Source organism: Lampris incognitus, chromosome 2 (assembly GCF_029633865.1).
Source record: "Lampris incognitus isolate fLamInc1 chromosome 2, fLamInc1.hap2, whole genome shotgun sequence".
Classification (NCBI taxonomy): domain Eukaryota; kingdom Metazoa; phylum Chordata; class Actinopteri; order Lampriformes; family Lampridae; genus Lampris; species Lampris incognitus.
Window position 1 is genome coordinate 46542256 of NC_079212.1, and position 14314 is coordinate 46556569.

General features: G+C 46.0%; 1 protein-coding gene across 3 annotated transcripts in view; it reads right to left on the reverse strand.

The window, feature by feature from the left end:
* LOC130107096 (solute carrier family 41 member 3) overlaps positions 1–14314 on the reverse strand; it is a 62371-nt gene that overhangs the window by 46301 nt on the left and 1756 nt on the right. For 2 of the 3 annotated variants that reach the window (XM_056273507.1, XM_056273506.1), the window contains exons 2-4: positions 8982–9089; positions 7504–7575; positions 2637–2781 (exon numbers count right to left, since the gene is read on the reverse strand). In XM_056273507.1, the coding sequence (XP_056129482.1) occupies positions 2637–2781; positions 7504–7575; positions 8982–9089 (325 nt within the window). Of the gene's footprint in view, positions 1–2636; positions 2782–7503; positions 7576–8981; positions 9090–11135; positions 11331–14314 lie in introns of those variants that run through there. The other variant, XM_056273508.1, reaches the window with a different exon arrangement.

Genomic DNA, 14314 nt, shown 5'->3' on the forward strand with positions numbered 1-14314 from the left:
GCTGCTGCCATTATATATTATTTGAACCAGTTGAACAAGATGCCTTTGCACTGGTTCAACAGAGCGAAGTTTAAGTTAGCTCATCTGAATCATGATTTAGCTAATCATGTTTTTAGCTAACCAACAATCCAGAAAAGCAACTTGACACATCAGAAACACTTAAAGAGTGACTAACCCGAGGCCCTTTTAGTGAGTTTGATGATATCTACAGGTTAAAAACCATGTAAAGGTTAAAAACATGGCAGGCTGGTCTTGGTACTCTGTGATTTTAGCATAGCAGGATAAACAGCTGCAGCAATAACATTAATAATGACTCTGCTTGATTTAGGTGTGTTGAACTAGCATTCCGCCGCCACTCGTCACTGTCATTCAGCACCGTCAATGTCATTCGGCGGCACGCTGGCGCAGTGGTTAGCACGGTCGCTTCACAGCAAGAAGGTTCTGGGTTCAAGCCCCGGGGTAGTCCAACCTTGGGGGTCGTCCCGGGTCGTCCTCTGTGTGGAGTTTGCATGTTCTCCCCGTGTCTGCGTGGGTTTCCTCCCACAGTCCAAAGACATGTGGGTCAGGTGAATTGGCCATACCAAATTGTTGGCCCTGTGTGATGGCCTGGCAGCCTGTCCGATGGCCTGGCAGCCTGTCCAGGGTGTCTCCCTGCCTGCCGCCCAATGACTGCTGGGATAGGCTCCAGCATCCCCGCTACCCTGAGAGCAGGCTAAGCGGTTCGGATAATGGATGGATGGATGGAACTAGCATTCACAGTGCTTTTGACAATTCTTAGAGCCTCTTGTCTGTGTGTCTGTCAATGCCGATTGGGTGAGCTGACACACTTAAATCAAAGAGGCCCAATATCTATGCAGATAGTACGGCTAAACATGAAGCTAAGGGTCCTATTTTCATACAGGCACATTAAGTGTCATTTTCCAGAGGCGCGGTGATATTTTCTCCTTACCGTTGGTATTTTGCTGAGTTGCTGCTGGGCACAGAAGTAGGCAGGAAGAGGGTAGGGGTTGTATCACGGCAGTCCAGTAGAAAATTGCGGTGGCAAACCACTGTAATTTCTGTTTCAAGGACAACCACGATTTGTGCTGCCTGCAGCCCAGGTCATCAGCATCTAGCGTAAGGCGTACTTGATTTTTGTGCCATTTTCGTCACTTTATTTGTCAGAGATGCACCTAAATAGAGCTCCACATCTCTATGTAGCCATGGGTTTCCACCTTCTAAAAGGCTACGCCTATCCACCTGTGCTACTTGAACAAAGGCAGCATTTACTCTAACATGCTGAATGCTTGTCAGGGAGAAAATGTTCGTGGAAAGGAAGGTAAACAAAATTTGATGAGATAACTCTGCCATGAAAACTAACATTTGTGAGTTGTACCCTGTTGTTTCTGACCGATAATTAATTGAAATAAAATCTGGTTCAACATTTCCTGGTGATTTTGCAGTTCCTGCACAAAAACACAAGTTTCTTCTTGGGAGAAACTTTTTCTGTGTGGAAAGCTCCAGACTGTGCTCTCTTGCCTCCATCATTTGGGTCCTGTGGGCCCAAGGACCGTGGCCCTGACCGGAGCCGCACCCGAAGAGGAAACACCAAGGGCAGTCTGACAGGACACGGAAACGAGACAGGCTAAGCTAACTGCTAGCCCTTGCAGACCGGCAGCTCTGACAGTCATCCTGGCTGGCGTTCGTTCTCCTGGACAGTGATTTTTTTTTCTAGTTTAGATATAGTTTGGATATAGGTGTTGTTGTAGTTCTTGTAGTTTTTGGATATGTGTTTTTGTCTTTGTGTTGCACTGCTGTGGGCTGGGGGGAAACGACAAAAAAGTGTTTCCGATTCTGATTAAATTAGCGATGTGCTCACAGTGCAGCACTTTTAAGGAAAGGAAAAGAATGAAATTTGTTTGGTTCATTCAATACCAGCCCCGCCCACACCTGCTGATAATATATTCCTCCTGCATTTAACTGCAGTTTGCGCAGTGCACTTTGATTCATGAAAGTAGGGCCCAATATGTCAGTTTGTGAGTGAGTGAGTGAGTGAGTGAGTGAGTGAGTGAGTGAGTGAGTGAGTGAGTGAGTGAGTAAGAAGCCGGGTTCACGAGGAATTTTGCATCAAAAAACCCATCCATCCATCTATTATCCAAGCCGCTAATCCTGCTCTCAAGGTCGTGGGATGCTGGAGCCTATCCCAGCAGTCATTGGGCGGCAAGCAGGGAGACACCCTGGACAGGCCGCCAGGCCATCACAGGGCCGACACATTCACACACACATTCACACCTAGGGACAATTTAGTACGGCCGAGTCACCTGACCTACATGTCTTTGGACTGTGGGAGGAAACCGGAGCACCCAGAGGAAACCCACGCAGACACGGGGAGAACATGCAAACTCCACACAAAGGACGACCCGGGATGTCCCCACAGTTTTGACAACCCCGGGGTTCGAACCCAGGACCTTCTTGCAGTGAGGTGACCATGCTAACTACTGCGCCACCGTGCCGCCCAAGTAATCATATCGTGCCGCCCAAGTAATCATATCTGTCTTCAAAACTGTAGCTGCCATACGTGGTTGTTTTGAGTGTATCGCTCTAGTTTAAGCTAGCTGCGGAGCCACATGGAGGATCCCATACAGAGGATTACCAACCTAAGGACAGAGCAGCTACAAAGGCGGTGATGATACTGCTGGCACACAGGACGGCAGCCTGGTCCAGCTCCACGCCTCCTCTGGACACGGCCCCCAAGCACACTGCTGCCACCGCCGCCAGGAAGCCCACTACTGTAGCCTGCACCTGGTTATGATGAGGAAGAGAGTAAATATTTCAGATATCACAAATAAATATTGGATATTTCAGAGACAAATAGCAAGGACGGACAATTGAAACAGCATGGGATTTGTGACCATCTGTCCATTGTGTGGCGGCTCCGATATCTGGAAACCTTCTGACCTGATCAGATGCAGATTGACTCTGTGTTGTGCCATGTGTTTTGTGTTTCATGTCCTCTCTCATGGCTGTATAGTGCAAATATAAATGCTTAATGGCCTCCTGAATCATTTACAACATCCTCCTCATTAACTGCTTGAGTATAAGGACAACAAGCAGATGCCGCTTCTCCTGTCCATGCCAGAATAATATGAATAATAGTGTTGGGAAACATTTGGCACAGAACCAAAATGATGACCACCTTCAATGGCTGCCATCTAAAACTATAGCGCTACTTACGGAATCAGATTCATTTCAAAATAAATGCATTCAGAGAAACAATAAATAATTTCAGAGAACAAGACATACACGTCCATTATACAAACGCTGTGTTACAAGTATGGTAAACCACAAATGTCTTTCCCTTAACACAGTCAAATACTTATCAACTTGCATCTGAAGAAAATAATCCCACAAATGTGTATCAAAATATAAATTGTTCGACGTGTAAGGTCATAACATTCTTTTCAAAAGCTTTGACTCTGCATTTGAATGAATACCAAACTATGTGTGGGTTGGCTCACATTTATTTGAGGATTTTTGAGACACAAGTAGCAGTAAAATCCAGTCCATCCATCCAATATCCAAGCTGCGTATCCCAATCGTGGTCGTGGGATGCTGGAGCCTATCCCAGTAGTCATTGGGTTGCAGGCGGGGAGACACCCTGGACAGGCCACCAGTCCATCACAGGTCCGACACATTCACACCGAGGGACAATTTAGTACAGCTGATTCACTTGACCTACACGCACCTGACCTGCACACCTTCTCTGCACTGCCAGCCGCGGGTTTTCTCTCTCTACCCATATTTCAGCATTGAGTGCTAGATACCGGCAAATGGTACCTGCTATTACAGATTGAACCAGCCGTGTCGCTCCAGCTAAGATCCATCCATCCATCCATTATCTTAACCGCTTATCCTGCTCTCAGCATCATGGGGATGCTGGAGCCTATTCCAGCAGTCATTGGGTGGCAGGTGGGGAGACACCCTGGACAGGCTGCCAGACCATCACAGGGTTCACACACACACACACACACACACACACACACACACACACACACACACACACACACACACACACACACACACACACACACACACACACACACACACACACACACACACACACACACACACACACACACACACACACACACACATTCATTCCTAGGGGCAATTTAGTACGGCCAATTCACCTGACCTACATGTGTTTGGACTGCGGGAGGAAACCGGAGCCCCCGGAGGAAACCCACGCTGACACGGGGAGAACATACAAACTCCACAGAGAGGACGACCCGGGATGACCCACCAAGCTTGGACTACCCCCAGGACCTTCTTGCTGTGAGGCGACCGTGCTAACCACTGACCTACTGAATATATAATGCCAGGGTTCGGGGGGGACAACCCTCACAAGAACGGTCCCCCGGGAAAATTCCCGAACTTCCTGATGGCCATTCCACACCTGCTGCAGTACAGGTGTCCTATATCCTTTGTATTGGTACAAGGATAAGCTGAAAGCGCAGCAAAGTGTCACAGAGTATATGGATAATACAAGTTTCCGCCAGTCCACAAATGTATTTTCTATATTCATGTAAGTCCCTCACACCACAGTCTGCTCTGCAGCAGCAGCCACCCTGAGCAAACTACAAACCGAACCAGTGTGCAAGGAGGCATGAAGGAAGCAGCTAACAATTACAAACACATTCAATAAGGCAATATAATGTTACACTGAAATTGTGCGTTTGAAAAACAAAACTAAATCATGCAACTGCAACAAGAGATGCTAATTTGCTCCTTTGTAAACGGAGCTCATTTGTCTCAAAGATCTCTGAACGAATGTGAGCCAATCACACGTGATGTCTTATACAAGACACAAGGGGTTAAACATGGTTTGTAAGACATGCTCTGTGCATTTATTCATTACTTCTCTGCATTGATTTACGTTGTGACTGATCTGACTGTATAGGCACTTTCTCAAAAGCAACACAACACTGGATACACGTTACATGAATCAAGGAGTTAGGAAACCAGATGACTTCTGCACAAAAATGTCACATGAGTACAACCATAGCCAGAACTTTGTTTTCATCACACCGGACTTCCATCTAGACCAAATCTTCTTTCACTAATCCACTTCCTGAATGGTGAAATTTACAAACACGCCTGCCTGAGTCTGTTTAAAACGCGAGGCACCACGAGCCCGGCAATGCTCATCTATGATATATGTCTCATGGAAATGGTTGTGGGTGGAAATGAGGTTATTTGGGCCATTATCGCTCTCGAGCCTTGCTCGGGTGTGAACCCAATATAATTTGTGTAATTCTTTATTTTTTCATCCTTGCTGATTTGGTTTCACACTATGAAAAGGCTACCAACACATGGTGGGCTGCGTAATACTGCGCTTCATCAATACCAGTCCCAATACCAGTCTCAATACCAGTCTGTCGCTCCCACTGTGTCGACTACTTGTTTCTTTGCATCATAAGCATGGAAAACAGTGTGCAGGTTCAGCTCTTTGTTTTGGTCATGTGTATCTGATGCCACAACCAAAAGGCAGAACACAATGACTGCATCGCGTGTAGTAATTATGTATCGTATCCATACGGGGGCGCTCTGCTTGAAGGACACATTTTTTGAGAACACAGGCAGATGTAAGATATAACACATAAGATATGAGTCAAGGCTGACATAGAACAGGTGCAAAGATACATAGGAGGAATTAGCGGTTACAAATCACTGGTGGGTTTACTTAACGACCGGGATTTCACTCCTACCTAATACGACCATGGGCGGTCAAAATGACCGCCGGTTTTTAAACTCTATATTCTGTCAAGATAAATACCCAGCTGAGATATTAATGCATTACATATGTTAGTATGTCTGTTATGAAACTAACTGACACCAAAATTAACATTTTAACAACTTTAAAACTATTTTTCAAACAATTTAAAATGGCCGCTGTCCAACACCTGTAAATACTCAACGCCTCGGTGGTAGTCATGGTGCGTCTGTAACGGCGTCTGTAACCAGACATGTTGGCAATAATAAAAAATCAAGTTTAGACTATTACTCTGCACTGGAGGACGCTACTGTGTTTCTAGGACAGAGCATTGAACGTTGCGAAGGAAATGACGCGACCAACACGCGTCATAAATAGTCACATGACGCGCAAATTACGAGCCGTCATTTTGATGGTCGTTTTAGGTAGATCTTAACATAACTTTTTTTGTGCAATTGATCTAAAACTAATTTTAACGCAAATATATGCAGTTTTAGGAGCATTCGGGGGGCAGCAGGTCTATCTTTTTATTTTCGCAAAGTTATTCAACTTTGAAAATCCAAAACTATCAAAATGACGGCCTTGGTCGTTCTAGCTGCAGTGGTTAAAGTGCAGCCTTAAACACTTAAAGAAAGCAATAGAGACTAAAGAAGTAGAGACCGACAACAGCAGAGACAGCCAGACAATATGAGTTGGGCAACAAAGGAAAAGGGGAATAAAAATAAAACACATACATGAACAGGTGAGGAGACACAAACTGAGTGATGCAGGAACAAGGCGAGCACAGAGCACAGCTACAGGAGCCGGATCTGGGACGGACGTGTGTTTTCCACTATACTGGCAGTACACTGGCACATGGCAGTGAGGGGTACTCGTGACCACAGCTGCCCCTTATTATTTTGTTGGGTGTGTGTGACATTCCAATGAAAGATATATAATAAATAGCAGATCACTTTGTCAAAGTGAACTACTGCTGTGTACCAGTGCACCGAACTGCGGTTCACATGAAGTGGACCCCAGACTTCCGTTTGTAAGTGTCGACAAATTTTTTTTAGTGTGCACCCAAGTTTGAAATAGCTTTTGAATAACTAAATCTACTGATCCGACATTCCGTGTGTGTCAGTAGGTATTTCATTTAGCTGCGATGTTGTCCAGACTAGCAGAAGCACAGCATCAGGCACGTAGACGTGCCGCCTAGGGCAGTTTCTGAGTGAAGTGTCTTGCCCAGGGGTACAACTGACACCCACGGGTTCCAACCCCCCAGTTGTCTGTCTGGGATAAACTAGGATTACCCAGCAAATTTTGGGATTCAAACCAGCGGCAGAGCTACCTACAACGCAACAACGGTGCACGACTTCTTACATTTCCCACACTAAAAGGGGTCACAGGTGCCCAAATGTGAGAGATCTCATAATTATGACTTCTTACAAAGCCTAAGCCACTCCCAGACAGCAAAATGAAACTGGGCCAGATCCGGGCCGGATGTATCACAGCAACTGGCGTGGATCCGCAAAACATCTGCGCCAGTTAAAATGGGTTAAAAATGGGTTCCGACTTAAGGAGGCCACACTCTGGCCAGAGGCGCGGGGCGGTCTAGGAGCGGATGTGATAGCGAAAATCATCTGCCGGAATCGGCGCAGAGGCGGGGGGGGGTCTATGGGCGGACATGATTCCTATGCAGATCTGCCGGACTGTGGGCGGATCCGGCCCAGTGTCAGGTGCTATGAGGGTTAGTAATGTGGATAGCTCACCTGTATAAGTGCCAGGTTGCTGCATACCATGGTCCATTGCTTCTTAGGGTCATCCATCTGACCCGTGTTGGCCTAAAGAACACACACAAAACACACCAGGAATTTAAAAACCAGGATGGAAAAAGAGCCACCATAAGCTGGCCCTGAAGTTATGCTTCTTTGTTTCCAAAGCCATCGATTATCTCTTATGTTTATTTACAGAAAACTTTGAATGGAATTTAGTCATTTCAAATCACTCCCAACATCCCATTATATCTCATGCCACCATTAAAGTAGGTCAGCTGTCACAAGACACCAAAGAAACCAGTCTAACCATTTTGGTCCACTAGACATTTTCAATCACTGTGTTCATCTCATCTCATCTCATCTTCAGCTGCTTCTCCAGGGTAGGGCCGCGGTGGCAGCAAGCTAAGTAGGGCACTCCAGACGTCCCTCTCCCCAGCAACGCCCTCCAGCTCCTCCTGGGGGATCCCAAGGTGTTCCCAGGCCAGATTGGACATGTAGTCCCTCCAGTGAGTTCCGGGTCTACCCCGGGGTCTCCCCCCAGTTGGATATGCCCGGAAAACCACAAAAGGAAGGCACCCAGGAGACATCATAATCAGATGCCCGAACCACCTCAACTGGCTCCTTTCGACGCAAAGGAGCAGCGGCTCTACTCCAAGCTCCCTCCGGATGTCTGAGCTCCTCACCCTATCTCTAAGGCTGAGCCCAAACACCCTATGGAGGAAACTCATTTCAGCCGCTTGTCTCCGTGATCTCACCCTTTTGGTCAACACCCAAAGCTCATGACCATCGGTGAGGGCTGGAACGAAGCTTGACTGGTAAATTGAGAGCTTTGCCTCCCAGCTCAGCTCCCTCTTCACCACAACGGTCCAGTACAACGTCCGCATCACTGCTGATGCTGCACCAATCCACCTGTCAATCTCCTGCTCCACCCTACCCTCACTCCACCCTACCCTCACAAGACCCCCAAGATACCTGAACTCCTTCACTTGAGGCAACAAGTGAAGATGAAGTGAAGATGAAAACGAATGAACATTTTGTTCGTTGGCCAAAATTGCATAAAGGTTCTGTAAACACACAACTATTGTTGAGTTTTAAAATACAATAACAATACCTATGGATATCATATCAACCACTACGGTAGTATCTGTACCGGTTACGTTATGGCGTTAGAATTAATCAACAGGTTGTAAAAACTCTCAAAAAGCCTTAACGCCTAAACTACTGAGCTGAAGTAATTGTGGTACATGATCTTATTCATTTTAAGAAAATAACGTGTAAACAGCACACCACAGGAAATAGAGTTGTTTTCAATAATGAGATCTACTGTAATGAAGGGAAAAAAACACAACAGTATACATACATCTATACATATCCTATATACAGTTTAATGAGCTGTTTATGTATATATGGTTCATTGAACAAGCGTCACATTTGAATGGGCAATGGTGTCACTACGGAAACCCTCCACTTACAGCAGTGGAGAGGCGAGCGGCCAGTGTCATCTCCAGGTTTCCCTTCAGTCCAACCAGAGCTGGGACCAAGATGAACACCTCTGTGATCACCTTGAACACCTCCCAGTGCTGAAATACAGAAGCAGGTTGCATTAATAGAAGCACACACAGAATAGCAAACAGGTACACGGGGAAAAACACACACACACACACACACACACACACACACACACACATTTGGACATAAAACACACTTGCACAAGTGTCAGCCATCAGTTCACCACAATCACCGTCCCTGCCACTTACTGTAAATCTTCACCCTGGGGATCATCATCACCCATTCCCTTGTTGCCAATACTGCACAATAATCATCTCACAACCATCTACCATCATCACCATCATCATTCACACCATAACCATCCTCATCACAGAGCCCTCTCTCATCCATATGAACACGGCGTCTGGCCTCCTGCTGCTGTTAGATAAGACGCATTGCATATTTCAATGAACCTGGTAGCCTACCCTCCCCGTTTCCGCGTCTCTGAGCACATCTCATCGGACCCTGCGTTCACCGAGTTCACGGGGTGCAAAGATGTTTTCTGCGTGTTGACACGCCCCACGGTGGTCGAGAACTTTAAATAGACACGCGCATAATAGAACAGCTCTCCCACTGACACAAACTGGAAGGAAAGAGGGGCGGGGGATGTGGGAAGAGTAGTACATGTGTGAGTGGGGATGGTGGATGAAAGAAGACATTTCCTAAAAGCGGAAAGAACTGAGGTGAGTGGGAAGGGAGATGGGCTGACTGTGGGCGGGGGTGAGGGGGTTCGCTGAGGTTGAGGAAGAAGGGTGGGAGAAAGGATCCAGTGTGAGTACAGAGGGATGAATGAGCTAAGAGAAAGAGTAGACGCGAGGAAGCGAGGGAGGGATGGTCTTCTTGTACCGGCAGCTGATGGAGGGTGTGGGCAGTCTATTTTTACACACCGCTCTCAGGTTCTGGACTGGTAAATCCAGCTGACTGCTGTCATATTAGGAGACTATCTTGGGACGTGGCCCACTTCTGCTCAGCTGCTGCAGTTGCTTTCCCCTGACAGGGCTTGGACAAAATCAGATTATATGTATATTGTATGTCTATCACTAAAGACCAAAACAATGACGCAAACTTCCGATTTTTTTAGTCACTGAATCTGCTGTAGTGTCTTCACTGGCACTGTTATAGCAGAACCTTGTGTACATAAATACCAGCGCTACTACTACTTTTATTATAATTTACTTAATCTTCTCCTATTAAGAATAAGAATAAGAACAATTAGTAATAGTAGCAGTAGTAGTAGTAGTAACAGCATAGGTAGTAGTTATGATAGTAATAGTAGCAGTACTAGCAGCACCATAGCATTAACTCTGGAGGTATTATCACCATTATCATTCAGATAATGGAATCAGATTATAGTCATCCAGTGGTACTAGGTACCCGTCACCATTACACAGAATGCAAAATATAAAATGCCATATCTCTTCCTACTTGCACCCCATCGCAACATCAGAAGTACTGTAAAGAATTTGCTGTTTCACGGAAACTCTTATCTCACTTTCTCCGTGTCCATCTCCCTTTACTCTCGAAGAGGTCTCCTCCCTGTATGTGTGTACTTGTAGATGAGAACAAGAATATTTCTAGTCTCTCTCTCTCTTGCTCACTCACTCTCACTCTCTCATTCATCTTGAAGAAACTTCGATCTCTCTAATTCATCCCCCCTCCACCCGTGATTAAATTAATGGTTCAACTGAGATCCCGGATCCCTGAAATACTTCTCTCCCTTCCTCTCATCTAAATCTGATTTAAAAGCCATAGAGATGAAGAGGAGGGTAGAGCAGGCTCTTAAGAGCTGGACTTACACAGCCCAGCCAGCGGGGTTACAATCCGAATACTGAAACTTTCTCTTTGCCAGGTCAGACCATCTCACCTCAAATCCAGGTGAGGGCTCGTTCTTGGTTTCGCTGGCTCTTTCTTTCCTGTTCACCAGTAATCTAGTATGTCTAACGTGAAATGTCCATCTAGCTATCCATGCACTGATTCCGACATCCCCTCGATCTGTGTATGAGGTCCATCTATCCAACCACTCTATCCATCTACCCACATATCAGTCCTATTAATCGGATGTCCTAGGCTAGTCATACTTGTATGAGGTCCATTATGATACCGGCGGAGACCATTCCCAGCCCGGACACCAGGTACGGCACCATGACCTGGGCGGCGATGAGCCAGGAGCTCTCCGGTAGGAAGCCATGCTCTGATCGGGTCAACTTCCAGGTCACGCCCCGTAACTTCTTGCCCTGGTAGCACAGCTCCAGCTCCAGCCGGGTCACCACCATGTTGGAGGAGGGGGTTAATTTAAACAGTAGTGTAGCTGAACTAATAAGTTAGCCCATGGTAGTCCAAACATAGCCACAGTGCGTTCAGCCGAGACGGAAAAATTAACGTTTCTGAATCAGCTTAGGTAGACCGGTTTGACCTCAGAATCAACGGATCAGCAACTCGGATGAACGCAGAAGGAAACAAATCATCCTTTTGGGTCCTTGGTTTAAAAGCTGAAAGGAAAATTGTTTCTTGCAGCCGCTCAGGCTTATCTTTAACAACAAAAAGTCTTGTTTTGTGACACCCGGTTGATCAGAAAATGTTCCCTCTGAAATCATTTGTTCAGCCTTCCTTGACCATGCACAAGCTCCTCTTCCTCTTGAGCTCCTCTTCTTATAAAAACTCAGTGACTGACAAGCACTAAGGAGAAAAAAAGAAGAGAGACTGTCTCATAAATGTTTACTTCCAGTTATTTTGGAATCAAATCTCGATTATTTTTTTTTCCCTCAGAGGAAATCCAAACAAAACAAAAGAAACTAATGTGATAGCATTGGCGTGCACCATCCTAAGCCCGACGGTGAGTCACTCGGTAAGTGATGAGGTGCCCATTTGTCTGCACACATTCATTAATGCCCTGTCATCAGCTGACACAACTAGCCTCTGAAAAGAAGCTTTCCTTTATCCGCCACGTCACTTCTCCCACAAGAGGGAGAGAGCGAGCACAGGTGCTGAATAAAATATTACGTTGACACGTCAGAGGGCAGGGATGAGCATGCCGTAATCCCTCTCTTCTCCACCAGGTTCACAAATGTTTTGATGCAGAAGCAAGTGACCCCTTGAGTTTTTAACCAGCCTGCCTTTTTAAGTAAAGGTTAGTTGGGTTCCAGGTCCATGTCTTCTAACTGCCCTTCAGTCAAGAGCTCACATGTCAAGTCTCGAGTCCTCCTTAATCCAGAGTTTGTTGGAACTTTGTCAGCATCTGCTTGATGTACACCACAGCCCTCTCTGTCTGGCTTAGAGTCTGATGTAGAGTTTGATCTGATCCATGATCCTTCGAAGTTTTAAAGGACCTAGTCTGTTGAAAAAAGGCACTCTTCTATCCAGGAATGCTGTAGTTTGTCTGGGTTCCTCTTCACCGACCGTATGTCCACTGGTTAGCCTTGTCCAGGAGGTCTCGCACGTCTGTCCTAGCTGGTTACTGACAGGAGGATGTTCACAAGTCCAAGAGGTCCTGCGAGTAAAAAGCAGCAGGATCTGCTCTTTTTTTGTTTTTGTTTTTTTGGCTGAGGTCTGTCTCGTTCAGACAGCTAGCTGACAACAAGGGTGTAGAGGAATACAAAAACGACCTCTGTGATGGCAACAAGAGATCTAGTCAATAGACAGGATGCAGTAGCCGGCATGGAGTCTCTCTCTTTCCTCTGCGTGTGCGCTCTGTCTCATTTCAGCATCAGGGGAGTCCTGCTCTGCTCTGCTCTGCTCTGCTGTGACGTAGCGCCGGACGGGGAGGGCTGTCTGCACTGCCTAACATGCAAACTCATTGAGGAAGATGACCAACCGGCTTATACCTCCTTGGCTGATCCCGTGTGGCGCTCTTTTCCTCGCAATCTCTTGTCGTAGGTTCTCACTCACTCTGCTCCTCCCTCTCTCCATATCTCTTATGCTTGTTTCCTTTATTCCTCTTGCTATTTCTTGCTGCTTGTCTCCCTCCATCTATCTATCAATCAATCAGTCATTCTATCAGATATCATCTATCTATCTATCTATCTATCTATCTATCTATCTATCTATCAATCACTTTCTATGTAACCTGTCTCTCCTCTTCTTTTCTCATGACTCATTCTCTTTCTGAAAATGCTCAGTTTATGTTTGCAACACCTACTTACTTTATGTCTGCTACACCTACTTACTTTCTGAGTCTTTATGGGCCCTGGTTCTGGCTTGATTGTTCATAACAGGTTAACACGGGTCAACCACATACTATAAATGAAGCTTCTCCAAACCAAAACACGGGTTTGAAGAGCGCTGCTCAGGTCACATGATCACATAAAAGTCACTATGGTACAATCATACAGATGATCACGTCAGTATCACATGATCTTTTCTGCTTTATCTTCTTTTCTTGCTTTTCCCATTGAGAAAACACACATACACACAAACGCTAAATGCTACTCTTGACTTGATCTTCCACCATATGGTGCCATGGTAACAACCTCTCTAAATGTCAGCAAGTCAAGAGAAATCATTGTGGATTTCAGAAAGATCAGAGAAAATCACATTCCTATTTCCATCAGTGGGTCATCTGTTGAAATTGTGGACAATTTTAAATTTCTTGGTTGGCACATCACAGGCACCCTCACGCGGTCTCTCAACACCACCTGCATCCTGAAGAAGGCACAGCAGAGACTGTATTTTCTGAGGTTTCGCAAGAGTTTTGGGATGAGTATCAAAACTCTTCTGAACTTTGATGGGAGTACCATGGAGAGGGGCTTGACAGGCTGCATCACAGTGTGGTTTGGCAACCTGGCTGCTCAGGGCTGCAGACTGCTGTAAAGGACTGTAAAGGCGGCAGCAGAAATCATCGGCATGGAACTACCACACCTTCATAACATTTACACCACTCGCTGCAAAAGGAAAGCCCAAAACATCATTAAGGACACCAGCCATTCCGCTCATGTTCTGCCCTCTCTCTTTCCATCTAAAAAACACTACTGGAGCATCACATCACACACCACCCGTCTCAGTAATAGTTTCTTTCCACAGGTTGCTGAACGGCTGACGCAAACCTATGCACCTTACATTGTTGTGATATCATGTACTTTTCAATATTGTGTATATGATGTATATGATGCAGTGGGCTTTCTCCGGGTGCTCCGGTTTCCTCCACTGTCAAAAAGACATGCATGTTAGGGTTAATACTCCTGTCTGTGCCCCTGACCGAGGCATGGCAAGACCAACTGGAGCTGGTCCCCGGGCGCTGCACGGCAGCTGCCCACTGCTCCTA